At 56.9% G+C, this 27,658-nt stretch overlaps 1 protein-coding gene across 6 annotated transcripts in view; it reads left to right on the top strand.

The window, feature by feature from the left end:
* The first annotated feature begins 1,663 nt into the window (after positions 1-1,663).
* Positions 1,664-27,658, top strand: part of ZFAT (zinc finger and AT-hook domain containing) — a 205,569-nt gene continuing 179,574 nt past the window's right edge. For all 6 annotated transcript variants that reach the window (XR_016236025.1, XR_016236026.1, XR_016236027.1 and 3 more), the window contains exon 1: positions 1,664-2,279. Coding sequence is in view for 3 of the 6 variants with exons in the window: in XM_070075863.2 (XP_069931964.2) it covers positions 2,261-2,279 (19 nt within the window). In the remaining 3 variants the exon portion in view is untranslated. The remainder of the gene's footprint in view (positions 2,280-27,658) is intronic.

Here is a 27,658-nt window from a genome sequence, read left to right as displayed (position 1 = left end):
ATCCAGCTGCAGACCCACCCTCCCAGGACGGACCTGGGCCTCCTCTCCTGCCCGAGGGGCTCCGCTGGAACTTCCAGCAGCCTGCAGCCAGGACAGCTCTCCGTCACCAGGCGCTCAGGAACTGAGGCGGGCGCAGAAGAGGGACAGGAGAAGAGCCGGCCCACCCATCAGCCACAGTGCAGTTCCTCTCCCTTCAATATTCTGAGGTAAACGGTGGTAGACAAATATGAAGTCGCTCCGTTTCCAAACATCACAACATGCAGGAGCAATCAATGCGTCTGCTAATCAATACATCACATTTAAATGCTGCTTCGAGAAGAGCAACCAGCCACAAAACCCATGCTGTCAGCGACCCCGGTTTCCGGGAAACAGTGGTTACTGTAAATATTAACGGTCGAAGGGGAAACGCAGTCCACGCAGCTCACTTCCAAACGGGACTCGGTGGGCCCCACCTCCCCTGTGCGTGGGGTGCAGCGGCCTGCAGCACCAGCCCCGTGAGCTCCGTGCTGGCCGATTCCAGCGTGCACTGGGCACCTCACACCTTCCCCACCGGGAGACCGGCGCGCATTACACCTGTCCAGCTGGATCTGGTGTGCCCACGGACCCCTGTCCAGCTGGATCTGGTGTGTCCACGGACCCCCGTCCAGCTGGATCTGGTGTGCCCACGGACCCCCGTCCCGCTGGATCTGGTGTGCCCACGGACCCCTGTCCAGCTGGATCTGGTGTGTCCAGGGACCCCTGCCCCGTTGGATCTGGTGTGTCCACGGACCCCCGTCCAGCTGGATCTGGTGTGCCCACGGACCCCCGTCCCGCTGGATCTGGTGTGCCCACGGACCCCCGTCCAGCTGGATCTGGTGTGCCCACGGACCCCCGTCCAGCTGGATCTGGTGTGCCCACGGACCCCCGTCCAGCTGGATCTGGTGTGTCCACGGACCCCCGTCCAGCTGGATCTGGTGTGCCCACGGACACCCGCCCAGCTGGATCTGGTGTGTCCACGGACCCCTGTCCCGTTGGATCTGGTGTGTCCAGGGACACCAGTCCAGCTGGATCTGGTGTGCCCACGGACCCCCGTCCCGCTGGATCTGGTGTGTCCACGGACCCCTGTCCAGCTGGATCTGGTGTGCCCACGGACACCTGCCCCGTTGGGTCTGGTGTGTCCACGGACCCCCGTCCCGGTGGATCTGGTGTGTCCACGGACACCAGTCCAGCTGGATCTGGTGTGTCCACGGACACCCGCCCAGCTGGATCTGCTGGGTTATGTGATGAGGGGCTGGGGGAGCAGGCAGCTCTGGCCCGGACATAGGCGGGGTGTGCTAGGGCGCCCGGGATCCAGGACAGGACAAAGCGCGAGGCAGAAAGGCCCCGGGGAGGCCGTGGGCCCACAGCAGCGATGGACAAGACCTCAGGAGTCCCCACTCGGGTCACTCGGCGACTGCGTTTCCTTTTCTTGTTTCCTGGCGCCTCGTCCGTGCCCTGGGCTACCACGTTAGCGCAGCATTTTATTTCAACCGCGAACAGCTGTATTCCCAGGACCAGCGCACACCACGGCGCGCTCGTCTGCTGCGAGCCCAAGTTAACCCCGGACGCGCGCGTGGGCAACACGACCCCGCGCACGGCCCGCGGTGCGGGGCTCGGCCATCCGGGCCTGCCCAGCCGCCAACCGCACACACGCCGTCACGAAGGGCCCGCGGCCTCACGGCCCGGGGGCTCCGGAACGGGCCGCGGCCATGCCGGCCGACGGACCCGCAAACGGAGACAACCGCCCCCAAAAAGTTCACTCGCTGCCCCGCAGGCGTCCACACGGGGCAGACGCGGACCCGAGCCGGAACTCGCTGCCCCCGTCCGGCCGCCCCAGCCGCCGGGGCGACGCCCGCGCCCCACGCCCGGGTCCCGGGACTCGCGAGACTCCCTCGGAGCGCGCCGCAAAACGCGGAGCGCCGCGGTCCGCGGAGCGGGGCCGGACGCGGCCGCCGGGCCCGAGCATGCGTACTGGCGCGGCGCGGCCGCGCTCGGCGCTGGGGGACGTCACCCGAGGCGGACGTCCGCTACGCCGACGTCAGCGCCCCGTGGGGAGGAGGGCGAAGACTCCATCCGCCATGTTGGATGCCGCAGATTCGCCATAAGCTCGCCGGCTCTTTTCTTAAAAAATTACAAATAAAAAAGCGAAGCGTCCGCGGGGCGCCGCGCCTTCTCGAGCGGCACGGGAGGGGGCCCGGAAGAGCCCGAAGCTTTTTTTTTCCTCCGACGTGGGGGCGTTGCCATGGAGACGCGGGAGGCAGGTGAGCGGGCTGGGGGTTGGGGCGCGGAGAGGGTGGGGGTGGGGCGGGCGCGGCGCGGCGCGCGGGAAGCCGTTGGGAGCGTGCCGCCGGGCAGCCGCGCGCCGGCCGCGGCGTGGCGGAGGGATCCGCGGCCTAGGCCGCAGGGCGAGCGTGACGGCGTCCTTCGACCGCACGTTCAGTCGCTGGCGGTGTTCCGCCGCCGAGGGGAGGGGGCAAAGGAGCTCCGGGAGAGCGAGGGGAAAGTAGGGCGCGCGCGTGCGCAGGACCGTTTCCAGGGCAACGCGCAGCGCCGGGGCGCAGGCGTCTCAGCGGGCGGGAGGTTCGAATCCCGGAGCTGCCAGCCCGGCCAGAGGAACGCTTGGTTGGGCCTTCTTCGTGCTCGGCTTCGCGTCCGTCCCCCCACCCCCCTTGAAATGGGTAGCCCTCCCCGATCACGTCGTCCACTTTCCTGGCCAGGGTGTTTTGAAGGGTCACATTTCTGCGGCGTTGCTACTGGAAACCCTGCAACCCTCAGGTTATCCTCTGCAGTCTGCCTGTTGTCCGGTTCTGAGACTGTCGCGCCCCTCCCTTTGAAACTGGAATGTCAGGTCACCGCCTCCAGGCAGCCAGCCATTGCCCAACTCCACCTGTGATTAACGCTGGCAGCCGCCTTGGGCCCCAGCCACCGTGTCTTGCTCTGCTGTCCTGGCAACTCTGATTTGTAGGCCGTGTAGGAGGAGTGAAAATTCAGATAGGTCAGCCTGGAAGTGTGTGTGTGTGTGTTTAATTATTTATGTATTTGAAAGAGTTACAGAGAGAGCGTCCACCTGCTGATTCACTCCCCAGATGGCCACAATGGCCAGGGTTGGGCCCCGCTGGAGCCGGGAGCCTCATCTGGGTCTCCCACGTGGGTGCAGGGGCCCATACCCTTGGGCTGGCTTCTGCTGCTTCTCCCAGGTACATTCGCAGGGAGCTGGGTCGGGAGTGGAGTGGCTGGGACACCCCCCAGTGTCCATAGGGGATGCTGGCGAGACAGGTGCCACTAGCCGGCCCCCAGGGGCGCCTTCGCCACCTTGGTTCAGAGCATGAAGCCCCTTTGCCGGCAGGGGTGAAGGATGGTGGGCGTCCAGAGCCTGCCCTCAGCCCGGCATTGTGCCAGGCGTAGGGGTGTGTGCAGTGGACTGGTGCACCCAGGGCCAGGGTGCTGCGTGGGGAGGCCAGACTGTGCCGGCTCGCCGCCTTAAAATAATGACTTCTGCATTCAGTGCCACGAGTTGCTGGTGTGGTCCAGACACAGGACGAGCTGCCCCACAGCCTGGAAAGGAACCCTGGGCATAGGAGGGGCCCTCAGATGGAGTTAAAAGCTAAGGAACAAAAACTCTCAGCCTCCTGCTGCTCACCACAGGCTGTGTATAGAAAGAGGAGGCCGAGTCGACAGGGTGGCAGAGCCCAGCATCTGGGCCATCTTCTGCTGCCTTCCCAGGGAGCTGGATCAGAATCAGAGTAGCCGGGACTTGAACGGACACTGAACGGACACTTCCACAGCAGGATGCCCCTGTTGTAAGTGGTGGTTTACCCTGAACCGCAACACCAGCCCCATCTGATCCTCTCTAAAACAGTGTTTCCATCTGTAGACTGCTGATTTCTTCCAGGCATTGACTTGAGAAACTTTTCCTAAAGCATTGGGTATTTCACCATTCTTCTCCCAGGCATTGCCATCAATTTGATGTCTGTTCTTGCTTCAGTTTTAGAATTTATGAAAGGGCCTTTAGAAAGTGACATCTTATCAGTGCTTCATACTGGATCCTCTTCTATGTGTTATAACAACTTAGTGTGAAGTTTTTTATTTTGCAATAAAGTTACAATGAAGTTGGAAATTCATTCATAGTTTTCGTAACACACATTTTCCGTGAATTCTTTGGAGGTCTCCGTTGCTGTAGTTTCCTTCAGTTTCCAGCAGTAACAACTGAGAAAGGATCTTGTTTCTGTCAATCCATGGCCAGCTAATTTCTGAAAGCAGTTTCCCGTTTTGATGTTGGGTTAATTTGGGAGAGGCCGAACCGTAAACTGTGCTGAGACGGAGTTGTCCGTGGCCCGCGAGGGACAGCGTTTGGGTGGCAGAGCGAGCTGAGCCGGCCGCCGCCGAGAACTACACTTTATTACACCTGGCCTGCTTCAGGCCTTATAACTCGCAGGGCAGCGTTGCAAGAGAGCTATCCTTGGGAAGAGCTAAGCTGCCGCCTGCGGCAAGGGCAGTGAAGAAGGGGAGGTATGAAAGAGACTCTCCTTAATTGCATTTCCTCTTATAGATGGCTCGGTGCAGGCGGCCTCTGAGAGGCTCCGCGCCAACGGGGCTGATTTAATTACGTGGAAGGGACTTAGCCTGCCGGTCGGGCTCCCCTCCTCTCAGCTGTTTACCTGTTAAACTTTCACCTTCAGATTTCTCAAGGGTAGGCTTCAGCTGCTAGGGCTGGAGCAGTTGAGGGGTGGAGAGATCCGGTCCTCACCAGATTCCTGACCTGCGGGATGTTAGGGAACGCTTGGGAGCCTGCCCCTGCACCTGCTGATGGACACGTGACCGGGTCCCAGCCCTGGGTGCCGGTGACACTCAGGACAGCGTTTCTTGTGTTCCCCACCCAGGCCCAGTCTCCCCACTGTACAGCCCAGCCTGCTGTCTCTCACTCTCTGGCTTCTCCACGGCATGTGTGAATGGAAAGCTGGGGTGGAGTGTGATTAGTTTTTTAAAAGTGGAAAATTACTTAAGTAACTACTTAAGTAATCGGAGAGGGAAGCAAAATAGGCATCTTAAACACACTATCGGTTGAAGTTGCCTCTTCTCTTTTTGTTTTGTCCAGGATCAGAAAATATATAAATGGTTGAGTTTGCTTATAAAGAGATAATGCTTGGGGATGGCCATTAGGCACAGTGGCTAAGAAGCCCCTTGAGACGGCTGCATCCATATCAGAGTGCCTGGCTCTACTTCTGATTCCGGCTTCCTTTTTTTTTTATTTTAAAGATTTATCTATTTATTCAAAAGGCAGAATTTCAGAGAGTCAGGGGCAGAAAGAGAGAGGGAGGTCTCCCATCCGCTGGTTCACTCCTCAGATGGCCACAATGGCCAGAGCTGTGCCTATCCGAAGCCAGAAGCCAGGAACTTCTTCTGGGTCTCCCACGTGGGTGCGGAGGCCCAAGGACTTGGGCCATCTTCTACTGCTTTCCCAGGCCATAGCAGAGAGCTGGATCGGAAGTGGAGTACTGGGACTCGAACTGGCGGCCATATGGCATGCCAGCACTGCAGGTGGCAGCTTTACGTGCTGAGCCACAGCACTGGCCCCCAGCTTCCTTCTAATGCACGCTGGAGGAAGCAGGTGATGGCTCAAGTGCTTGGATCCCTCCTCCTGCGTGAGAGACCCAGTACAAAGTGATGTTATGATGTTCCAGGCTCCTGGCTGCTCTCAGTGTTTGGGGAGTGAACCAGTAGATGGAAGACCTCCATCTCTTTCTGCCTTTCAAATAAATAAATTAAAAGAAAGAAAGTACTTGGCATATTATAAAAATAGGAACTTAAAATTAGACAATAGAAGGTTCTTGACAATAGAAGGTTCTCTGTTGTTTTTTATTTTTAATTGTAAGTTGAAAAATTCTACTTTGTGTTTATGGAGTACAAAGTGATGTGGCAGTGCCATGTGGAATAATTAAATCTAGTTAACATATCCCTCACCTCAAATACATTCTTTCTGTGGGCAGAACATTTGAAATTTCTCAGTTTGAATGTATCCCACGGTAGCATCGACTGTATTCTGGTACCGTGTCTCAAGGGGAAAGCCTCTGATAGCTCCCCATGGCGGGACTGGCGTCCACTTTGCTGAGTCGCTCAGGAACACCTGTCGGACGCCGGCTCTTCCTGAGATGAGGCATCCTACCTGCTCGCCATCGTCTGGGCACTTCGCTCACCTGCGCCCCCGCTGGCCACCTCTGGTAACTGCCAGTCTGCTCTCTGCTGCTTTTGAGTTGATTGTTTTAGCTTCCCCGCCCAAAGTGAGAAGGGTGGGTGTTTGTCTTTCTGTGCTTGCCTACTGCCCCGAGAGCCAGGTTCCGCGGGTCATCCGCCTTGTTGCAGATGACAAGATGTCCCCTTTTCTCGGGCTGAAGAGCATTGCGTTGTGTGCGCACACCCCGTTTTCTCGGTCCACTCGGCTGTGGATCGGCACCCAGGTTGACGCTGTAGCTTGGCTGTTGTGTGTAGTGTGGTGGACACAGGAATGCAGGTGTCTCCGACACTCTGGCTCCCGATGAGTGGGGTAGGCACCTGGCCTCAGAGGGTGCCTCCGTGAGCTGCTGGCTGTTGGACAGGAACGTGGTGGCATCCTGTGTGGGGGTGAGGGGGGGCCCAGCCGTGGGACGTGGCAGCAGTGAGTGCGTTCCTCTTCTTGCTTTCGGGTTAGGTCCACCGCCCATCTCAGATGGGTTTGTGTGTGTTGTGAAGTGGGGATTGTTCAGTGTAGACCTCCAGTTCTCCTAGCTTCGTTTGTTAAAAGAGCCTTTCCAGCTATGAGGCCACCTGTGGTGCCAGCATCCTGTATCAGAGTGCTTGTTCCAGTCCCCGCTGCCCACTTCCAACCCAGCTCCCTGCTAATGCGCCTGGGAAGGCAGCAGAATGCGGTCGAAGGGCTTGGGCCCCTGCTCCCCGTGCATGGAGCTCTGGGCCCCTGGCTTTGGCCTGGTCCAGCCATGGCCATTGTGGCCATTTAGAGAGTGAACCAGTGGACAGAGATCTCTTTCCTTCTCTCCCTCTCTCTCTCCTCTTCAAATACATAAATAAAAAAGAGCCTTTTCCTTTCCCATTGAGTGCCCTTGGCTGTCTCCTGGGAAGTCACGTGTAGGTCCATTTCTGAGCTTCCCGACCTGTTGGTGTGGCCGTCCCCGTTCTGTCTTATGCTGACCAGAGCCTTACAGTACTCTCCGATGTTCTGTAGCAGGCGTGGGAGCACATGTTTTTGGAGGGGCAGAAGGGTAGCCCGAAGAGCTTCCTTTGGTGCTGTCACATGCAGTCCAGGGTGAGGACAGTTAGAGTAACCCACCGTTCAGAGAAAGACCCCGTGGGACTGGGATTGCTGGGATTTCGCTTCAGGTGCCAGCAGGCCTCTGTCAGCGTTGTTTGGGAGCTGGGGGAAGGAGGAACCGTGAGCATGACGGGCTGAGGGACCTGATACCTCGCTGGTTTGGTACCTGGCTTGGAGCGAGGCCCTGGGCCATCCTGGCCTGTTCTCACCTGTAGGGGTGGGAGTGGCGCTTTTGGTTTCTACTCCCTGTTCTCATTTGTGAGTGGAGCCAGGGGGCTGGTGCACGGCTCGCCTGGCCTGTTGGTGGGAGCATTTAGGGGCCCTGGGACTCAGTGCTGACTGGGAGTGAGCCCCCAAAGGGAAGCAGGTTCTGGCGATGCAGGGAGCAGGCGCCAGAACAGGGAGAAGCGGGCGCAAGTCCTGGCCCTGCTCTAGACCAGCCCTGGGACCTTGGCAGGTCTCCCGTGCCTCTGTCGCCCTGGACTGCTTGCATGGCGGCTGTCCGGGTTCTGTGGAGGAGGTCGGGGACACCCGTGGCACCTGCAGGCGACCGTCCTCCTTCCCTCATCCGTCTTTCGCAGCTCTCCCTCTCTGCTGCTCCTCTCCTCCCCTTCTATGCTCCCTCCATCAGCCAAGCCTCGCCTCCCTCCCCGGAACATCTTACAGTTTCTAGTAGTGTCTTGGAAGCTCAGAGCTTAATGGGAGTGACCTGTAACTACAGGTGGCACTGCTGAAACAATGGCCTGACCCCGTGTTGAATCGCGGAGCTGGGGGCTGACAGGGCTGGTAACAGCGGTGGCTGCATGGATGCCCGGGCAGGTGCATCGCATCTGCTGCTGAGTTGTCTCTTCAGAGAAGCTCTGCGAGGTGGGCTGGCTGGCTCTGCCTTGCAGATGAGGAAGCCGAAGCCCAGCGCTCGTCCTCTGCTCCAGAGTCTGCACTGGCTCTCAGGTGAGGGTGGTCGCAGCGCATCGCAGGACTCAGCGTGTGGACCTGGTGTTGAGGCCCACGTTGGGCCTGTGACCCCCCTTACAGAGGTGCCATCTAGGTCGTTTGATAGGACTTTGCCTAGTTCCAGAATCTGGGTCTGGGCCAGCTGTGGTGAAGGCCTGGCGACCTGGGAGGAGCCTGGTCCGGCTGCCTCCAGCTGCACCTGAGCTCCCCCTGCTGGGACTGGCGTCCACTTTGCTGAGTCGCTCGTGAACGCCTGTCGGATGCCTGCTGTGCCCGAGACCCAGTGTGGGCTGTGTGCAGTGGCCCCACGCCCCTGCTCACACAGTACCCCCTGTGAATGTGTCCCCAGGAGCTGGGCCCCCTGTTCTCCAGGAACTCACAGCACACAGGGCAGACAGAACCTGTTACAAATGGCAGAGGTTGGAGAGATCCTGTTTTGGTGCTGGGGGCGGGGGGGTTGGTTCCAGGACCCCGGTAGGAGCCAAAAGCCAAGGCTGCTCCAGTCCTTCCTGCAGAAGGCTGTGGTGTCGTAGTGTTTGTGTGTGACTGATGTGTGTTCCACTGTGTGTGTTAAGTCACCTCTAGGGGACCGGTGCTAACAGAATGGAAGATCTAAGTGGTTGTTACCCTGTTTTGTTTACAGAATTGTGACAAGAAAAAGTCCATACATGTTCCGGTATAGACACGTTGTTTTCGAATAATTTTACTCAAGAGTTGCTTGAATTCACAAATAAGAAGCCTGTGGTTTAAGGGAGGGCTGCCTGTCCTCCCAGAGGGACAGAAACAGATGGCCAGCAGTGTATGTAAAGACGCCCAGCATTGCTAACAACTGGGGACGGCGCACCTGCTGGGATGGCTGGAAGCCCTGGCTGTCCCTCGTCCTCTGAGACCATGGCAGCTGGGCTCCCGCTGCATCGTGGGTAGGCATGCATGGCAGTGTTACAGGGTCCCACGTCCGCTGAGCTGTGGCAGCTGGGCTCCCGCTGCATCGAGGGTAGGCACACACAGTAATGTTACAGGGTCCCATGTCTGCTGAGACCATGACAACTGGGCTCCCACTGCATCGAGGGTAGGCACACACAGTAATGTTACAGGGTCCCATGTCTGCTGAGCTGTGGCAGCTGGGCTCCCGCTGCATTGTGGGTAGGCACACACAGTAATGTTACAGGGTCAGACGTCCGCTGAAACTGTGGCAGCTGGGCTCCCGCTGCATTGTGGGTAGGCACACACAATAATGTTACAGGGTCCCATGTCTGCTGAGACCATGGCAGCTGGGTTCCCGCTGCACCATGGGTAGGCACACACAGTAATGTTACAGGGTCCCACATCCGCTGAAACTGTGGCAGCTGGGTTCCCGCTGCACCGTGGGTAGGCACACACAGTAATGTTAGAGGGGAATGACAATGGTGAAGGCAACCACAATTCTTGTCTCCCGTATGAGAAGAATTTCCATGGAGACAGGGCAGTGAGCATGCAAGGTGTATTTAAGTCAGAAACCTGCTGCCGCAGCCTCAGGAGGGGCTCCCAGAGAGGGGGACCCGAGGAGCTTGTCAGAGGGGCGTCTTTTAAGCACAGTTTGGGGGAAGAACAGAGTAGCAGCCAACAGTCCTCCAGAGGGCGGGGTCAAAGCCCATTAGAACGCTGGAATTGAAATCCTGTCCAGCCTGCTAAGGAGAAAACAAAAAGCCTTCAGAAGAGTGCGATAGGTAACTTCATCTCTATTCTGGTGATAAAACTAGAAGCTCATAGGAGCAGGATCGGCACTTTTATCTTGCTAGAGGCAGCTTCTGGGGGAGAAGCATGCATCTCGTCCACTCTTTCCGAAAGGGACCTGACCTAACTGCCTGTTAGTTTATCTGCCTCCTCCCATTGGTACCACCACATGGGAAAGTAGCCACATACTTACCATATGACCCAGCGGTCCCACTCCCAGGTATGTACTCAAGAGAAACAAAAGCTGTGTCCATGTGAAGATAGGTGACATGGTCATAGCAGCTTCATTTGTAATGGCCCCCAACTGGAGCCAAGTGCCTATTTAATTAATTAATTTATTTGGAATGCAGAGTTACAGAGAGGCTGAGGTGGATAGAGAGAAAGAGGTCTTCCATCCGCTGGTTCACTCCCCAGATGGCTGCAATGGCTGGAGCAGAGCTGATCTGAAGCCAGGAGCCAGAAGTTTCTTCCAGGTCTTCCACAAGGTTGCAGGGGCCCAAGGACTTGGGCCATCCTCCACTGCTTTCCCAGGCCATAGCAGAGAGCTGGATCAGAAGAGGAGCAGCCGGGACTTGAACCTGTGCCCATGTGGGATGCTGGCACTGCGGGCAGCAGCCTTACCTGCTATGCTGCGGCGCTGGCCTCCCAAGTGCCTATTGACAGATTACTAGCTGAACAAATGGTGTGTAGCCACACATAGAATACTACTCAGCCACAAAAAGGAAGGGACTGCTAATGCAGGTATCTACATGGACCAGTCTCAAAAGCACCTTAAATGAAGGAAACCAGGCACAAAAGACTATGTCCTATGAGGCTGTGGAGAAACTGGGTCCCTGTGAGCTGTTGTGGGAATGTGAGAAACAGTGTGGGAGTGCCTCAAGAAGTGAAAACCGGAATGACCGGAGGTGGCAGTCCATTTGCTGTTACTGCCACACAGCACTGTGGCCAGATACTTTATAAAGGAGAGACGCATTGAGCTCACAGTTTGGGGGAGGAAACTGCACACAGCGTGGCCTGGCCCTGCTGAGGGCTCCCCTGGCTGCAGCACCTTCTGGTGGGCCGTATCATGGTGGGCATGCATGTGAGAAGGGCTTTGGAGGTGGTCTTAAGCATTCTTGCTGAGCAAGCCCACGTTCAACTCCAACACCCAAGGCTCTCCGGGCAGGGGGTGGGCAGCCAGCTCGGGGGTTTCGGAGTCTGTCATGCAGGCCTGGCACTGCTGGGGGGTGCACAGGAGGCGCGGCTGTTCCTGGCTGTGCTGCATTTGGCCTGGAGTCTGAAGCAGCCATGTGTCTTCTTAGTTCCCGGTAATTGGGCACGAGGCTCCTGCCCCTGCCGTGCCTCCGCAGCCCCTCTGCTGTCCTGAGGCATGCCTGGTGAGCTCCCCTCTGGTCATGTTGTCACACACAGACAGTTGTTCACAGCGGTGACTTGTGTAAGCAAAGAGGGCACAGAACAGAGTGGAGACAGGATACGAACTTGTAGCCAGAATGAATTCATTTAAGAAGAAAAATGAATTTGAACCTGGCGGCGTGCATAGACTGAACTTGTGGCAGGGGGCACAATCCTGCAGTGGGCTGGGCCTTATATATCTTAGGGTGGGCTAAGGGTTTGGGGTCGGGGGGCAGTAGCTGGAGGTGAGTTTCTCCATACAAGGTTGGTTTTTTTTTTTTTTTTGAGAGGTAGTTACAGACAGAGAGAGGCAAAGACAGAAAAAGTTATTCCATCCTCTGGTTCACTCCACAAATAGCTGCGACAGCTGGAGCTGGACTGATCTGAAGCAGGAGTCAGGAGTGCAGGGGCCCAAGCACTTGGGCTGTCTTCCACTGCTTTCCCAGGCCCTAGCAGAGAGCTGGGTCGGAACTGGAGCAGCTGGGACACGAACTGGTGCCCATATGGGATGCTGGAGCCTCAGCTGGAGGCTAACCCTGCTACACCACAGCACCGGCCCCGTAAAGCTTTTTGTGAGCTTTCAGACTTGGAAAACAATACAGGGCTCAGGGCTGAGCTGGTCTCTTGAAAGAAGGTAGGGATAGGGGTAAAATGGAATTTTATTTACATTCCGGAAGGAGACAGAATGGCTGAGACTCATGTCCTTGCTCCGTCCACTTGCCCAGCATCCCGGCACTGTGCGTGGTGCCCTGAGCATCACTCTCCGCCCGTGTCACCGCCGTGCCCTGACGCTGGGATGCTGTCTTTGATTTACAGGCAAGGAGATTGAGGGGCAGAGGTTCGGTCATGTGCTGGTGGGTGATTGGGCCAGGATTTGCGCTTTGGACTGTGTGATCCCGAAGCAAACCCTGTTTTCTCTGCAGGTGACTCAGTGGACCCAGTCACGTGACGAGCACCAGGTGTGTCCACAGCTCCCACCTCACTGAGGTCTTACCAGGACTCGGGGTGGAGTGCTGTCCTTTGTCACTGTGTGCATCCTGGCTCGGAGCCCCGTGGTGCCTGTGGCCCCCAAGCCCAGTCTTCATATTCACAGACTGTGGATTGCATGCAGTCTTCCGTGACTGTGGTTTTGTGTGTCGGTCCCTCTCCCTCTTTGCGTCTCACTGTTTCTCTTACAGATTCGTAGCACTTCCTACCTTTGCAGTTTTTACCTCTTGCCTGCCGGAGTCCGCTGTTTGCCCTCGGCACGGGTTTGACCTTCGCTCTGGGTACAGATCTTACTTCTGCCCCTGTGTGTGTGTGTGGTTAAGATCACGACTCCAGGGAAGGGCTCTGGGAACATGGAGATCCCGTTGCAGATGAGAGAGGCGCCCTGAACACCAGGCTCCGCTTCGGCTCGCGTCGCTCCCGGCCCACTCCCTTCCCCTCCTCTTTCTCCTCTTTCCATTTTCCAGAAGGAAACAAAGGCACCACGAAGAAACATTCCGTCATTTCCTTTTTCAGATTTGTTGGGTCTTTGCTTTTTACTTGGGAGACCAGGTGCACGTAAGAGGGGTGAGGATCTGGAAGGATTTGGGGGTGAGAAATGAGAGGCAGGGATGGACGGTGACATTGGTGGGATTTGGTGATTGCTTCTGGGTCCTGTGCAGGGATAGAGTCAGAGGTGAAAGGCTGGTGGCTGGGGGCTCCAGTTGGCCCTGTTGGGGAGGCCGAGAGTCCTGTGAGACACAGAGTTTCACTGGCCCACGGCCCAGGGGGACAGCAGAGACTTGGGTGGAGTTTGGCGGTTGGAATTTCGGCATGCTGGGAACACAGGTGTGAGCAGGGGTGCACCTGCTCTCTCCACTCCAGCAGTTGTCTCTGGGGGTGCTCTTACCCTCTTCCACCTGCTCTGGCCCTTTCCTTGCCTGGCTGCCTTCTTCGGGCCGCTCTCTGTATCTGCTGCACCTTTCTGGTGGCTTCCTTATGGCCAGATGCCCTTAAGCACCAAATTGCTCCATGTGGTGTCCGAGCCGGTGGCCGGGATCACCTGAGCTAAGCTCTGTCGCTCAGCTTCTGGGGGAGTTAAATATTGTTGGCCCAGTTTGCTGGTGCAGGACAACTCAGAATCTAAAATGGCCAAGAGAGGGAGGTAGGTGGTGCTCATGTGTTCCACACTCACTGGGTCGCCAGGCGCATTTTGGAAGGGAAGCTTCTCGGACCACATGAACTCCTGGAGCTTGCCCAGGGCAGTGACTGGGGCTTGCTGGCTCAGGCCACACCCCCAGGCTTGCTGGCCCCCAGGCTTGCTGAGTAGCTTCTTCGGGTAACATGCTGGCCCTGGGCCAGTCAGGGCACCTCCCTGACAGGGCTTCTGGAGAATGGGGTTTCTAGAGAAGCGGGCTGGGTGTAACCTGCCCAGACCGGGTGTGGCCTGTGGGCCCTCCTGGGGAAGGCAGGGAGGGCACAGGTGCAGGTGGAGGGGTTGGATGCCATTGCCTTTGCAGGTTGGAAGTGGAGGAGCCCTCTCACCCCCCCGCCTGGCTTAGAGCTCTGGGCTTGCGGTGGGCAGCGCCCTGTCACTCTTATTCTCTTTTGTTATTTGAAAGTATATTTTGGAAAGTGTATTTAGTAAGTAACTTTCCCTCCTCCCAGAGTTCGTGTTTAGACCCTGGGCCGCTGACCTCAGGTCCAGGGACAGCTCTGTGCCTTGTCACTAACTCCACCTGCACCCTCTCTGCCCAGAGCAGGAACAAGCACTACTTGCAAAGGGCCTTCCTGAGTTGGGAAGCTCCAAGCACAACAAGATGGATATCCACGTTGTAGGCATGTACCCAGGGATAGCCCTGCACCACATCCTGTGCACGCATTGTGGGTGCGCACCGAAGGGCCATGTGGTACCCCAGATCACACTGTCACGTGCACCTGGGGGTGGTGCCACGCCCCAGGGCACCCTGTCTCCATGCACTGAAGGGCCGTGTGATACCCCAGGGCACACTGTGCACATGCATCAAAGGGCCATGTGGTACCCCAGGGCACCCTGTCTCCGTGCACCAAAGGGCCGTGTGGTACCCCAGCGCCACACTGTGCACATGCACCCAGGGGTGGTACTATGCCCCGGCACACTGTCTCCATGCACTGAAGGGCCGTGTGGTACCCCAGCTCCACACTGTGCACATGCACCCAGGGGTGGTACTATGCCCCGGCACACTGTCTCCATGCACTGAAGGGCCGTGTGGTACCCCAGGGCACACTGTCTCCATGCACTGAAGGGCCGTGTGGTACCCCAGCTCCACACTGTCACGTGCACCCAGGGGTGGTGCTATGCCCCAGGGCACACTGTCTCCATGCACTGAAGGGCCGTGTGGTACCCCAGGGCACCCTGTCTCCATGCACCAAAGGGCCGTGTGGTACCCCAGCTCCACACCGTGCACATGCACCCAGGGCCGTGCTGTGCCCCAAGCCGGCTCGTCCACCTCATGAAGATGAACAGGGATTCCGTGTCAGCTAAAGACAGAAAAATGAGAAAGGAGTCCAGGGCCCAGGAACCTGGAGGGGCAATGGAAGAGCAGCTTTCAGAGGCAAACCCAGAGCGCTGGTGGTGTTTCCTCAAGGACCCTGGCGCCAGGGACCCGGCTGGAAGTCGAAGTGAGTCCTGTGAGTGCCTCGCATGTCCGTTTGCAGGCCTTCCTGAGCCAGACCCTGCGTGGGCACGTGGTGGGAGGAACAGGGCTGCAGCCTCTTCTCTCCCCTTGCAGTCCCTTCTCCCAGGGAGGGGACAGAGGCCAGTGATGCTGGGCCGCCGGCTGGGGCCGCTCCTGGAAGGGACGCCTCTGCTGTCAGAGCGGATGTTTTTTCTCGGAGGCTGCTGTGGGTGACTCCTCCCTCTCTTAGGAGGGTGCTTCAGACACTTCTTGGAAGAATGGCATGCAGATAATTCCAGGCTCGCGTGAACTTTCTGAATTCCCCTCATATGTGTTTTTCAATATGCAGATATCTTTGGAGACTTATTTTATAACTTATTTTTTTTTAACGTGAGAGTTATGATGGGTGTGTTAGTGAGCTTTGTGGTACTGCAGCAACGTACCCGAGGCAGCTACCTTTTTTAAAATTTTATTTAAGTTAGACAAGCTTCATGTATTTCACTTACACAGATTTAGGAACATAGTGATACTTCCTATCCTACCCTCCCTCCCGCCCACGCTCCAACCCTTCTTCCTCCTCCCTCTCCCATTCCCACCCTTAATTTTTCAAAGATCTTTTTTTTTTTTTTTTTAAAGATTTATTTATCTGAAAGGCAGAGTTACAGAGAGGCAGAGACAGAGAGAGAGAAGAGAGGTCTTCCATCTCTAGTTTACTCCCCAACTGGCCGCAACGGCTGGAGCTGCGTGGATCTGAAGCCAGGAGCCAGGAGCCACGAGCTTCTTCCCGGTCTCCCATGCAGGTGTTTGGGCCCCGGGCCACCCTCCACTGCTTTCTCAGGTCATGGCAGAGAGCTGGATTGAAGTGGAGCAGCTGGGATTCGAACTGGCGCCCATATCTGGTGCCAGCATTGTAGGCGGCGGCTTTACCTGTTACGCCACAGTGCCGGCCCCAAAGATCTATTTTCAGTTTGTTTAATGACTGTAAAGAGCAGCTGACTTTATGCACAGGAAATGTGTAAGGGGTGCACAGTGTTGGAGGTTCGGGGGCAGGGCGTCTGCATTAAGGCAGACCTGGTGGCGGCCCCTGGCTCTGTCACATCAGGGTCATAGTGACAGGGAGCACAGAGACTGGGGTCCCAAGATCCCCTCCAAGGACAGGCACGCAGGGACCTAAGGACCTTTCACCAGCGATGGCTTAACCCGCGCCACCACAGTGCTGGCCTCAGTAGTGGCTTGAGCCACTGCCAGCAACGCCAGCAGCCCATTCCTCTGCGCAGTGTCACATCCTTGGGCGACTGTTGCTGGGGCCAGTGCTTGGGGTGGGTGCTCAGTGATGGGCGTCTAATCCGGTCACTTCTCCGGCTTTACCAGGTGTCTGCCTCCCGCTGCACTGAGATGGAAGGGAGACCACTGGGCTTTGTGCGTGCTCAGGGTGTGCAGTGTGGCATTGGGTGGGAGCGAGACTGTGGGATGATGGCCAAGCTCATTCACCTGTCCGTCCCGTCCTTTGTCTCACCAGCCTCCTCTCCGTGTGAGCAAGAACTTTCTCTTGGGCTTTGTGTTGCTGTGGACCACGCGTTGTTATTTGGTCAGTGGTGTGTAATCTTACCACGTTGTTTACTTGGATGCTGAAGGCAGCCCGAGTGTGGCCAGCTGCAGCCCCTTACCCGTGGCCTTTGTGTCCCGTCTGTGTACCCCTGTTTCCTGGTGGGAGATACTCTGGCTCATGTGTGCTTTGCCTGCCTCAGCGCTGGAATCAGCTCTGTGCAGGAGCCCTGGTTCCTTTCGGTGGAGAGTGGTGGTTAGGAGCGTGACCTGGGAGCTTGGGGAGCCCATTGTCTCTGGCTTCTCACTGCTTCTCAGCTCTCTCGCTGCACACGGCTAGGACCTAGAGTTCTGTACACACAAGCTGCGTATGTGTGTCTCAGTTCAGACATGCCCACACGTGATAGACACATATAACTTCAATTCAGACTTGCCCGCAAGCTTCTGTATCTGTTTCTTAAATACCATTGGGTTTGGGGCTGGTTTCTTGGCATAGTGGGTTAAGATGCCACAGGAGATGCTGGTATCCCATATGGGCACTGGTTCGAGTCCCAGCAGCTCCACTTCTGATCCAGCTTCCTGCTAATATGCCTGGGAAGGCAGCAGAGGGCCCCAGTCCCTGGGCCCCTGTTCCCACTTGGGAGACCCGGAAGAGGCTTCTGGCTCCTGGCTTCGGTCTCTCCCAGTTCCAGTCATTGCGGCCATTTGGGGAGAGAACCAGTGGATGAAAGATCCCTCTCTCTGTCTCTCTCTCTCTCTTTCTGTAACTCTGCCTTTCAAATAAATAAATGCATCTTAAAGAAAGCATTGGGTTTATGAGACCTCTTTCCAGTTTTCCACCCAGACCTGCAGGGCTTATTCTGGCCTTCCCACTTTCCGTATTCATAGCTCCTATCTGTGATGGAGAGGCAACTGGCCCTCCAGCTCCCCGTCCGTGTGTTCTGCACCCTCCGATGGCAGATGCTCAGAACACACAGGTTACGCCTGCGTTGAACGTGTGGAGACTGCTTCTCAGGGAGTATATCCACCATTTGGACGGCATTTACACTCCACGAGGAATCATCAGTGAGGTGGAGATGGTGCGAGGCACCCAGGAGGCCGTGCATAGCAAACGTTGCGTTGTGTGTCTTCGGGGTTCTGGGACCAGCCGCCTGTGGATAATGGGCTTTGGCTGTCCAGTCCTAGAATGCGCTAGAAGCCCTGTCAGAGTAACGGCCCCGGAGTGGAGTCTGTGCCAGAGAAGCCTACCAGCTGGCGGTGGGCGGTGCATGGGCGTGGGAGGGCTGGGCCGACTCCGCCCACCGATGCGGCTGTGTGTGCATGTAGTGTGGCTGGGAGCGTCGGTTTCCGTTTGGGTTTCATTTTAGCCCCCACCCCCACCCCCACCCCCACCCCGCACCCTGCATGCGTTGTTTCCTTTGTTTTTCCTATGAGATGTGGACTTTGGCACTGCAGGTGGAAGGACTGGATCTTGCTTTTTTGTGTGTTTTTTACTGTGGGAAGTCAGCACAGGGGCAGCGGAGGGTGGAGAGCGAGCGGAAGCCCCGGGAGGCTGTGAAGCGCAGCGTGGAAGTGGGCCGCGGGCCCTGCCGCCCTGGGACGCTGCTGAACACCTGGCTTCACGGGGCGAGCCCTGAGCCTCGCTCAGACCCGCCCTGATGCGGGAGTCTCGGGCTGGAGAAGGGGAGTGCCCCCCCCCCTGTTCCGTGGGCGTGGTCGACCCTGTGCAGGAAATGCTGGTTCCTGGTCCGTAGGCCTCCGTCTTCTGGAGCCTTGGACGTGGTCTCTTACAGCCGAGACTGTGTTTGGAATTAGTTGTTTTTGGAGCTTAGTCTCTTGGGCGAAGACAGGATACACAGTAACCTGAGAGAATCGGGCGCCTGATTTGTGTTGAATGAGGTTCTGAAAAGTCTCTGCGGGGTCAGGGTTGGAACCCAGACGTGAAGAATGCAGGTCCTGAAAGAGAAGGGCCTGGCGTCCAGTCGGAGGTGACCCGCCTCCCTGCCCGGCTCTCTCTGTCATCTGTCGCCCCCTAGGGGCCGTCCGTGTGAATGCACCTGCTCCAGGTCCCTTGGCTGGGACTGGTTCCCTGGCCACACACACCCACAGGGTGGGCCCCACACAGGGTGTGTGGGTGTGGGTGGGGGCCCCCTGGAGCACGGGACGTGTCAGGGATGTTTGAAGAGTGGAGAAGCCAGGCCTGCAGGAGAGAAGGCCCCTGAGTGGTTGGTTTGGGTACTTACATTGCCCCTGTGGCAGGCTGGACCTGCCAGGGTCACCCTGAGGCTGGACCAGCTAGGGTGGGGGTGGCCTGACTTTCTGAGGGTCCCAGGGGTGTACACCCAGGAGACCGCCACCTCCACAGGGGCTCAGGACAAGGCTGACCAAGCCAGCGGAGACACTGGCTGGGAAGCTGGACTTGGCTCCCTTGTCCCTTTCATTGATGAGTCTACGAAATTGGGTCACAAGCAACACCTTCAGGTCCATTATTCTCACGGGGAAGGTGGAATTGCTTGTTGGTGTCCCGAGGGAGAGTCCATCTCTCATTTCTGGCTGGGCCTCTCGTAGTGTGTGGCACCTGCTAGGTAGCCGTCACACACCTGACCCTGGGTCGTGTTTCAGTCACCAGGGAAGGCTTGGGGATCCCTCCCCCGTGGCTCTCGCTCCTGGAGTCTAAAGCCGTTTTCTGGAATTGAGAAGACGTCAGAGCTTCTGGATGCTAAAGGGCAGTTCCTTCTTCCAGGATTAATTTTGAAATTCGGAAGGCTTTAAAACAGAGACGGGTCTTGGGTTTTCGTTTTTAACAAAGCAGACGGCTACAATTTGCGTGTCTCCCACAGCTGCCTGCAGTTCCTTCCCTGGCTGGCATTCTGTAATTTATTTCTTTTAAAAGGCTCTGTTTTTGTTGCTTCTTAATTTATCTGAGAGGCAGAGGGACAGAGAGAGAGACAGAGCTCCCATCTGCTGGTGCACTCTCCAAATGCCTGCAACAGCCAGGACCAGGCTGGGCTGAGCCTGGGAACTGAGAACACAACCCAGGGCTCTCCTGTTGGTGGCAGTGTCCCAGCTACTTGGGGAGGGAGCTGGAATCATGAGCTGAGACTGAACCCAAGCACCCTGATACGGGATGGAGTTCTCCATGGGCATTGGACCCGCTAGGCTGAATGTCCCCCGTGTTCCCACTTATCACGCACTAGGCTGAATGTCCCCGTGTTCCCGCTTCTCTCTGTGCTGTTAGGACTGCAGGAGCACAGAGCACGCAGCCGGCTCCTGAGCCTGTGACCGTTAGAAACGCAAGTGCTCCTCTGGCACCTGCCTCTCCTGTGCTGGCCCAGGCAGGGGCTGTGGCTCGCAGGCCCAAAGTCTGCCGATTCAGTTTGCCTGACTTGGTGAGTCCCGGGCAGTCTGGGTGCTGGAGGCACCCCTTCCCTCCCACCCCCTGCCCCCTCCCCCACTGGAGGTCCCAGGGCGGAGCCTGCCAGCCTCATGTCTCTAAAGTTTCCTGGTGTTGTGGAAATAACATGAATGCCAGATTTGTGCCTTGGCCAAACTGTGGGGTGCTGTAGGTGGGAGGTGACACAATGGCAATTGGAAGACTTAGTACAATAATTGTTTTTTTTTTTTTCCTCATTGATCTCTGAAGCGGGGATTCTAAGTCAAATGATGCTCCTTTGGATACAGTGGGTCGGATGCAACATCTTGTTAACAGTGACTTTACTGGCCGGCGCCGCGGCTCACTAGGCTAATCCTCCGCCTTGTGGCACCAGCACACCGGGTTCTAGTCCCGGTCAGGGCGCCGGATTCTGTCCCGGTTGCCCCTCTTCCAGGCCAGCTCTCTGCTGTGGCCTGGGAGTGCAGTGGAGGATAGCCCAAGTGCTTGGGCCCTACACCCCATGGGAGACCAGGATAAGTGCCTGGCTCCTGCCATTGGATCAGCGCGGTGCGCCAGCCGCAGTGTGCCAGCCGCGGAGGCCATTGGAGGGTGAACCAACGGCAAAGGAAGACCTTTCTCTCTGTCTGTCTCTCTCACTGTCCACTCTGCCTGTCAAAAAAAGAAAAAAAAAAAAACAAAAAAACAAAAAAAAAAAAACCAAAAAAAAAACCAAAAAAAAAAAAGTGACTTTACTACAGGTGTTTATGGCGGCATGGCTGCTAGAAAGCTGGAAACCATAGGTGTGGCACTGGCCATGTCTGCTGGACAGCGCCAGCCTGGACAAGGCGTGCAGCCTCCGACAGGAGCAATTGCAAGAGGGTCTCCTCTGCCCAGCAGGGGCCTGTGGGGAGGGCCTCTCTGGGAGCAGTGCTCGGCATGGTAAGGAAGGAAGGAGGTGGGTTCTGCCTGCTCCTGGGCCTTAGGGGTGAGTGTCCCCCTGACACTGGCCGGCTCGGGACCTGGGAAGACCCCTCGCTTGCCGACTTTGCCATGGTCACTGCTCAGTGCACATTTGCTACATGAAAGTGTCGCCCAGGTGGGAGAAGGGAGCCAGCGTTCCCCAGGACCTTGTGTTTCTCTGCATGGCGTGAGGTGTGCAGATGCGGGGAGGGGCGGCAGCATCTTCCACTGCTCCTGTGCTGGGCCCCGTGCCTGGTGCTTTGCTTGATGACCACTGTCCTCTGGACCTCGGCCCGGGGTGCGTGCATCCTGTGCCCTGGGCTGAGGGTGCAGGGGAGTGGAAGGGGTGGGGAGGGAGGAGATGGCCCGAGGGCAGGGGGCCATGAGCAGCTGCCTGTACAGAGCGGGGTCCGCACTCCCCTCCCAGGGCCCCCTCTTCCTTCTCGCCTTTGTTTCTCCACCTCCCTTCCCCTGGCTCCTGGCTGGTTGTGTTGCCGGTGCCTGGGGACCCAGCGCCCTGCTCTCCCCTGGCCGTCACTGTTGACGCTGTGTGGTTTCTGTCACCTCTGAGAGCTGCTCAATGCCTGGGCTCCTCGTTCTCCTAAAGTGCGTGTGTGCGTGGATCTCTGCGTGTCTGTGTCTGTGTGTGTGCGTGTTATACGTGTGCGTGTAAAAGACAGCAGAGGTAACCAAGGACATAGCAGGAGTTTTCCTTTAAGAAACTTAATTAACTTTAAAGAAGCACCCAAGAATGATGCATCTTTTGCTAGCACTTAGACATAACTAGAACTTATGAGACATAAGAATATCTCCACTTAATGCATTAGAAGAAAGTAAGTCCTTGAGAACGAGTTTTATCATTAATTAAGGAAGCACCTAAGAAAACAAGCAATGGAGCTGGACACTTAGGCATAACTAAGACTTATGAGGCATAAGAATATCCTCCACTTAATACATTAAAAAGGAATAAATCTCTGAGAACAAGTTTTGCTGTTAACTCTCATACTACAACTCTTTGCGGACAGAGGTTCTGCATGGCGAGTTCATGCATGGTGACTCCTGTTGTTGATTTAACAATTGACACTCTTACGTATGACGTCAGTGATCATCCGAGGCTCTTGACATGAGCTGCCAAGGCTGTGGAAGCCTTTTGAGTCCACAGTCTCCGTCAGTATTTAGACAGGGCCATAAGCAAAGTGGAAGTTCTCTCCCCCCTTTAGAGAAGAGTACCTCCTTCTTTGATGACCTCTTTCTACTGGGGTCTCACCCACTGAGGTCCTTCCCGGAGGACACTTTTTGCCATAGTGTCTTGGCTTTCATAGCATGTTTTACCTCGCAAGCCTGACAGTCGGGTTTAAGAAACCCCCGTTCTCGTCAGTTTTGGGCTCTGTGTTGCAGTCTCCCCCCGTCCCCTCCCCTTCCCTCCCCACCAGCTCTGACGTGCTGTCACCCCATCATCCTGACGAGGTCAGCAGGGCAGCACCGTCAGTGCTTCCTGAATGTCCCATTTGGGCGTGGAGGGGCTGTCCCTGTTTATGGAAAGTGACCTGTGGGGCTTCCCCAAGGAAAGGGCTGCATTTTTTTAAAGATTTATTTTATTTATTTGAAAGACAGGGTTAGAAAGAGAAGTAGAGCCAGAGGGAGAGAGGTCTTCCATCCACTGGTTTAGTTCCCAAGTGACTGCAACAGCCAGAGCTGAGCTGATCTGAAGCCAGGAGCCAGGAGCTTCTTTTAGGTCTCCCATGTGGGCACAGGAGCCCAAGGACTTGGGCCATCTTCTGTTGCTTTCCCAGGTCATAGCAGAGAGCTGGATTGGAAGTGAAGCAGCTGCGACTAGAACCCAGTGCCCATATGGGATACAGGCTGGGGCTTTAACCCACTGGGCCACAGCGCCAGCCCCAGGGCTGCGTTTGCCAGTGTGAGGATGGCATTCAGCACAGACATACTCACTGCCTGGCTCTCTCACTTTGAGTGTGCTTAAAAATAACTCGTAGAGAAACGCATGTGGAGTTTCAGCATGGAGGAAACGTGTCTGCACCACGCTGCCCTGCGGCTGCGGGTCCAGCCTTAGTGAACGCTGCTTCCCAGCCTTTCTCCTGCTGCTCTTTGCCAGCCTTGGCCGGGGAGCTCCCGAGAGACTTCTCCCTTGTGTTCGATAAACATGCGAACTCCATGAGCTGCAGAAGTCGGCATGCTCATTAGCATTTTATGAGATGCATGATGCTAATTTTGTGAACGGGGGTGGGGTGGGGGTTTTCATCTTCCACCTTCGGAGTATCAGAGCTGGGAGGCACCTGGGAGGTTCTGCAGGCGACGGGAGCTTGGCGCCTTCGTGTGCCTGCAGGCTGTTGGTGGTGGTCGGGGGGTTCTGTCCCTAAGCATCCCCTAGCTCGTGCTGGCAGCTCTGGGTCTGTGCACACCAGTGTCTGGGTGAGGCTGGAAGACCAGGGTCCTCTTTAAACTTTCCAAGGCTGCTTTTAATGTGGGCTTCAAGCTTCCAGGTGGGAAGATGAGGCCTGTGCAGAACCTGGCCACTGGGGGTGGGAGCTGCATAGGAGTTGGGGTCCAGGGCCTCTGCCTCAGGGCAGTGCCCTTCCTGTCCACTTCATGGCGTGCTGCATGCTGACCTGAGCCCGTTGTAATCATGATACCCTGCGCTCCTCCCCACCAGCCTGCACAGACAGGAGGACAAAGCTCAGAGAGGCAGAGTGCCGCCCGGGGCCACACTGCTGCTAGGGCTGAGGGTAGGCTCAGATCCACGCAATTTTAACCAGGAAGTTTACCACGTGTTTCCCGTTTGCTGGGTAGGTGTGTTAGGCTGATGTCTAACAGACATGTAGAGAAGGGCGCATTGGATAGCCGGATGTTCCCACACAGCTGCTGGACCCCCGTGAAATCAGTCTGCCTGGCTGACACACCCTGACTGGGACAGTGAGGGGGGCTGTGGGGGTGCCACTCCTGGTGGAGCTGCTTCTGCCCAGCACAGAGATGTGGACAGAAGTGGGAGAGTCCTGTGAAGATCAGGGTGGGTGGAACACTGGCCAGAGTTGGCTCTGCTCCACCTGCTGGGCTGGCCAGGTACACCTGGGCCACCAGGACACTCACCTCCCATTGTAGAACAGCAGTGCCATCAAATACTGACTTTGGGTTGTGTTCCTGCTGTGTGACAACCTGTGGTTTAACCCTTTAACCCCCTGCCTGGCCCGGTTTACTCATTTTAGGACAGCAGCCCTCCCCAGTGAAGGCCAGTGAAGCCACAGCAAAATGCTGGCCCAGTTTGCAGTGCAGCCTATTCAGCTGTAGTGCCCGCATCGGCCACCAGAGGGGGCTGTCAGCCCGAGTATGGCACCTGCTGAGGCATGCTCTGGCAGTTCTGCCTGCCCCCAGCTCCCAGTGCCGTTTGGCTAAAAGGCTAAGAGGCTGGCTGCCTCTTACCTGTCTCCAAGCCGTGCAGCTGCTCTGCTTGCTAAGTGTGTGGTCGGGGTGGGTTGGTGTGGCCCACATCCCTGGAATGAATTGCGGTGCAGAGAGCAAGCTCCCCCTTCTGGTGTAGCCCCTGTTCTGGACTGTGGTCTATGGAGAAGTGCACTGGCAGTGGGGTGGGGACATCAAGAGGTGCATCCCTCATGGGGACTGCTGAGGCTGGGCACCAGGTCGGGCACGCGGTGGGTCTGAGTTAAGTTTTGCCTCTGTGATGTACCTGGCCAGGACTCCTTGGCAGCTCAGTAACGTCGCTAGGCCCCAGGGGGTGATGTGATGATGATGGTGGTGGTGAAGGCACTTTCTGCACAGCTACCTCTAGGGGCAGAAGCAACGCCGTGAGGACCGTCATGTGGCCCCAACAGGAAGGTGCGTGTGAGCAGCAGGGGGCAGAGCGGGTGTGGTCCTGCAGCTGGCTGGACCACCGCGGCCTGCGTTTGGTGTCTGTGTTTCCCAGGCTGACCCTGTGGGGCACACTGAGCCTCCCCCGACCTGGCCTGGCCGAGCCTGGGTGAGCCTGCTGCTCGCCTGGGTCCTGTTCACCTGCGCCCTCCCCACACCTGGGCGCTCCACTCCCTGACCCATGCATTTGCAGCACTGGGATCTGAGGCGAGGAGTCTCACCAGGTGTCTCCTGGTGACTTTCGTGCCAGGAATGCCCTTCCCCCTATGGACTCAGGCTCTAAATCTCTCCTGCTGCTGCTTCAACTAATTTCCTTTTATTTCTTGGTTGTCACATCAGTTTCATGCATGTCTGTGAGAGCAGGGCAGGGGCCTGACACATCCTGACCCTCCCAGCCACCGAGACGCGCCGTGGCCTCAGCAGCTCGAGACGCTTGCTCCCTCGACCCTTGCTCCTGGTGGCCCCTGCAGCGTGGGCCCAGACAGTGCTGTGGCCGGCTGAGGCCAAAGCTGTCCAGGGCTGAGCAAGGTTCCCTCCGGCGCGGCCCTTGATTTTTTTTTTTAACTTAAAAAAATTTAAAGATTTTTAAAAAAAGATTTCTATTGATTTATTTGAAAGAGTTACAGAGAGAGGGAGAAGGGAAGGGGGCTGGGGGAGATGTCTTTCCCACACGGCACAGCTGGCTTCCCGTGTGCCCTGCCTCTGTCTCCCACTGGAGGCTGGCACCCCGTGCCCTTCCTGGCCACGCATCAGTCCGTGGCGGGGTCCTCTGCTCCCCCACATGCCTGCCCTGCAGCACTGGTCCTGCCCTGACTCCGAGGGCACATCAGGGCCCGGCCGGCCTCGGTGCTGCGCTGGCTGCTGGCCTCCTCTGGCCCAGCTCCTGTGTCCCTCACAAGCCTACCCCAGGCACCACGGGCCCGGGGACCTCGGCCCTCTTGCAGCCTCCGGTGGCCAGGGCTTTCTGCCTAGGCTTCTACACCCAGCCTGCTTTCCAGATGAGTTTGAAGCTCCTGTGAGCTGATCAAGTGACTGTGGAATCGTATGGGCCTGGTTTGGAGCCTCGTAGGCAAGTTGTGGCTTCCTCATCAGCAATACTGGGTAATGTACCCTCATGTCTGCCTTACTAGCAGGGCTCCGTGTGTAGCTGTGCAGGTTGTTCACTGCACAAGGGCACCTCATCTGACTGTATTCGGAAAGTTTCCCACAAACACTAGGCCAGCGTCTTGTTCCAGCCCATGCATGTAGTACCACCGCTGTCAGACAGGAGGCGCCAGAGTCTTAAGGAAGGGGCGCCTGTCCCCAGCAGCCTTGCCAGCCAAGGTTAAACCTGGTGAGGACTGAGCCTGGTGCCGAGGTAGTGCTCCACGATGTGGCCCCCGGAGGGCAGCCTGGAAACCGGGCTCGCAGCCGCGGTGTGTGTTAGGTGCGCAGTGGTGAACTGGGCCTTCCAGGGGAAAGTGGGGGTGGGAGGCCCCCAAGTTCACGCCTGGCCTGCCCAGCGTTCAGACTGCCGACCCTGGAACGGAGTTTTCTTGGATTGGGACCCATCCCAACACCTCTGACAGCAGGAGTACCCCACGTGGACTTGGGCAGCAGCCGGCGTGTCTTCGTTGGCATCCTTTCGACCCTCAGCTTCTCTGGAGGCTTGTGGCACGTGAGTGCCAGTGAAAGCTGACGTCCTCTTAGAGCTGAGGACACACAGTGCTGAACCTGCTTCAGGGGATTGCGAGGAAAAGCACCCCGGCACACGCGCGCGTTCCATTTAATTAACTTGCGTTTCCTTCCCGTCTGCCTCTTCCTTTATCAACCCCAATGTCTTGGTTGTTTTTTTTTTTCTTTCTTTCTTTCTTTTTTTTTTTTTTTTTTTTGACAGGTAGAGTGGACAGTGAGAGGGAGAGAGACAGAGAGAAAGGTCTTCCTTTTGCCGTTGGTTCACCCTCCAGTGGCCGCCACGGCTGGTGCGCTGCAGCCGGCGCACCGCGCTGATCTGAAGGCAGGAACCAGGTGCTTCTCCTGGTCTCCCATGGGGTGCAGGGCCCAAGCACTTGGGCCATCCTCCACTGCACTCCCTGGCCACAGCAGAGAGCTGGACTGGAAGAGGGGCAACCAGGACAGAATCCGGCGCCCCGAACGGGACTAGAACCCTGTGTGCCGGCGCCTCTAGGTGGAGGATTAGCCTATTGAGCCGCAGCGCCGCCAACCCCAATGTCTTGTTACGCAGCAAGTTCTCGGTAAGGCTGGGGACGATGACAAGACCCAGCCACGGAAGACCCAGCCACGGCTCCTACAGGCCCTGCAGAATCGGTGAAGCAGGAGGGGCGTGCCTCGTCCTAACCTGAGGAAGGAGACCCGTAGGGAGCTGCGCAGTGGAGACTTTATTCGTCATGTCGACCGTGACAGCCAGCTAGCTTTATGTTAAAATGTTTCCACTCCCATTGGGAAGTTCCTGGCACTTACCAATTTATAACTTCCGGGCAAGTGAAAAACTAAGAAACAAAAAATATAGCTCAGTAAGAATTTGCTACCCTGCTCCTCTCCTCCTAAGATGGATAATTTAATAGGATCTTGGCTTTGGCTGGTGAGCACTCTTTAAAGGTAATAAATCCAAGTAAAAGATAGCTCCAAATCAGAAAGGATGATTTATGCCACTCCAGGAAAGGAGGCAGATTTTGATGCGTCTTAAAATGGAGTAGTCTTTTGTTTATTTATTTATTTTTATCCACCTGAAAGGTAGAACTACAAAAAGAGAGAGAGAGAAGTGTCTTCCATGTGCTGTTTCACTCCCCAAATACCTGCAACAAGACTGGGCCATGCTGAAGCCAGGAGCCTAGAACTCCACCTGGGTTTCCCATTCTGGGGGCAGGGGCCCAGGCACTTGAGCTGTCACCTACC

This window comes from Oryctolagus cuniculus, chromosome 6 (assembly GCF_051225735.1).
Source record: "Oryctolagus cuniculus isolate XC-2025 breed Fujian yellow rabbit chromosome 6, ASM5122573v1, whole genome shotgun sequence".
Classification (NCBI taxonomy): Eukaryota; Metazoa; Chordata; class Mammalia; order Lagomorpha; family Leporidae; genus Oryctolagus; species Oryctolagus cuniculus.
The sequence above is the reverse complement of the archived record's forward strand: the minus strand, read 5'-3'. Positions and strand labels throughout refer to the sequence as shown.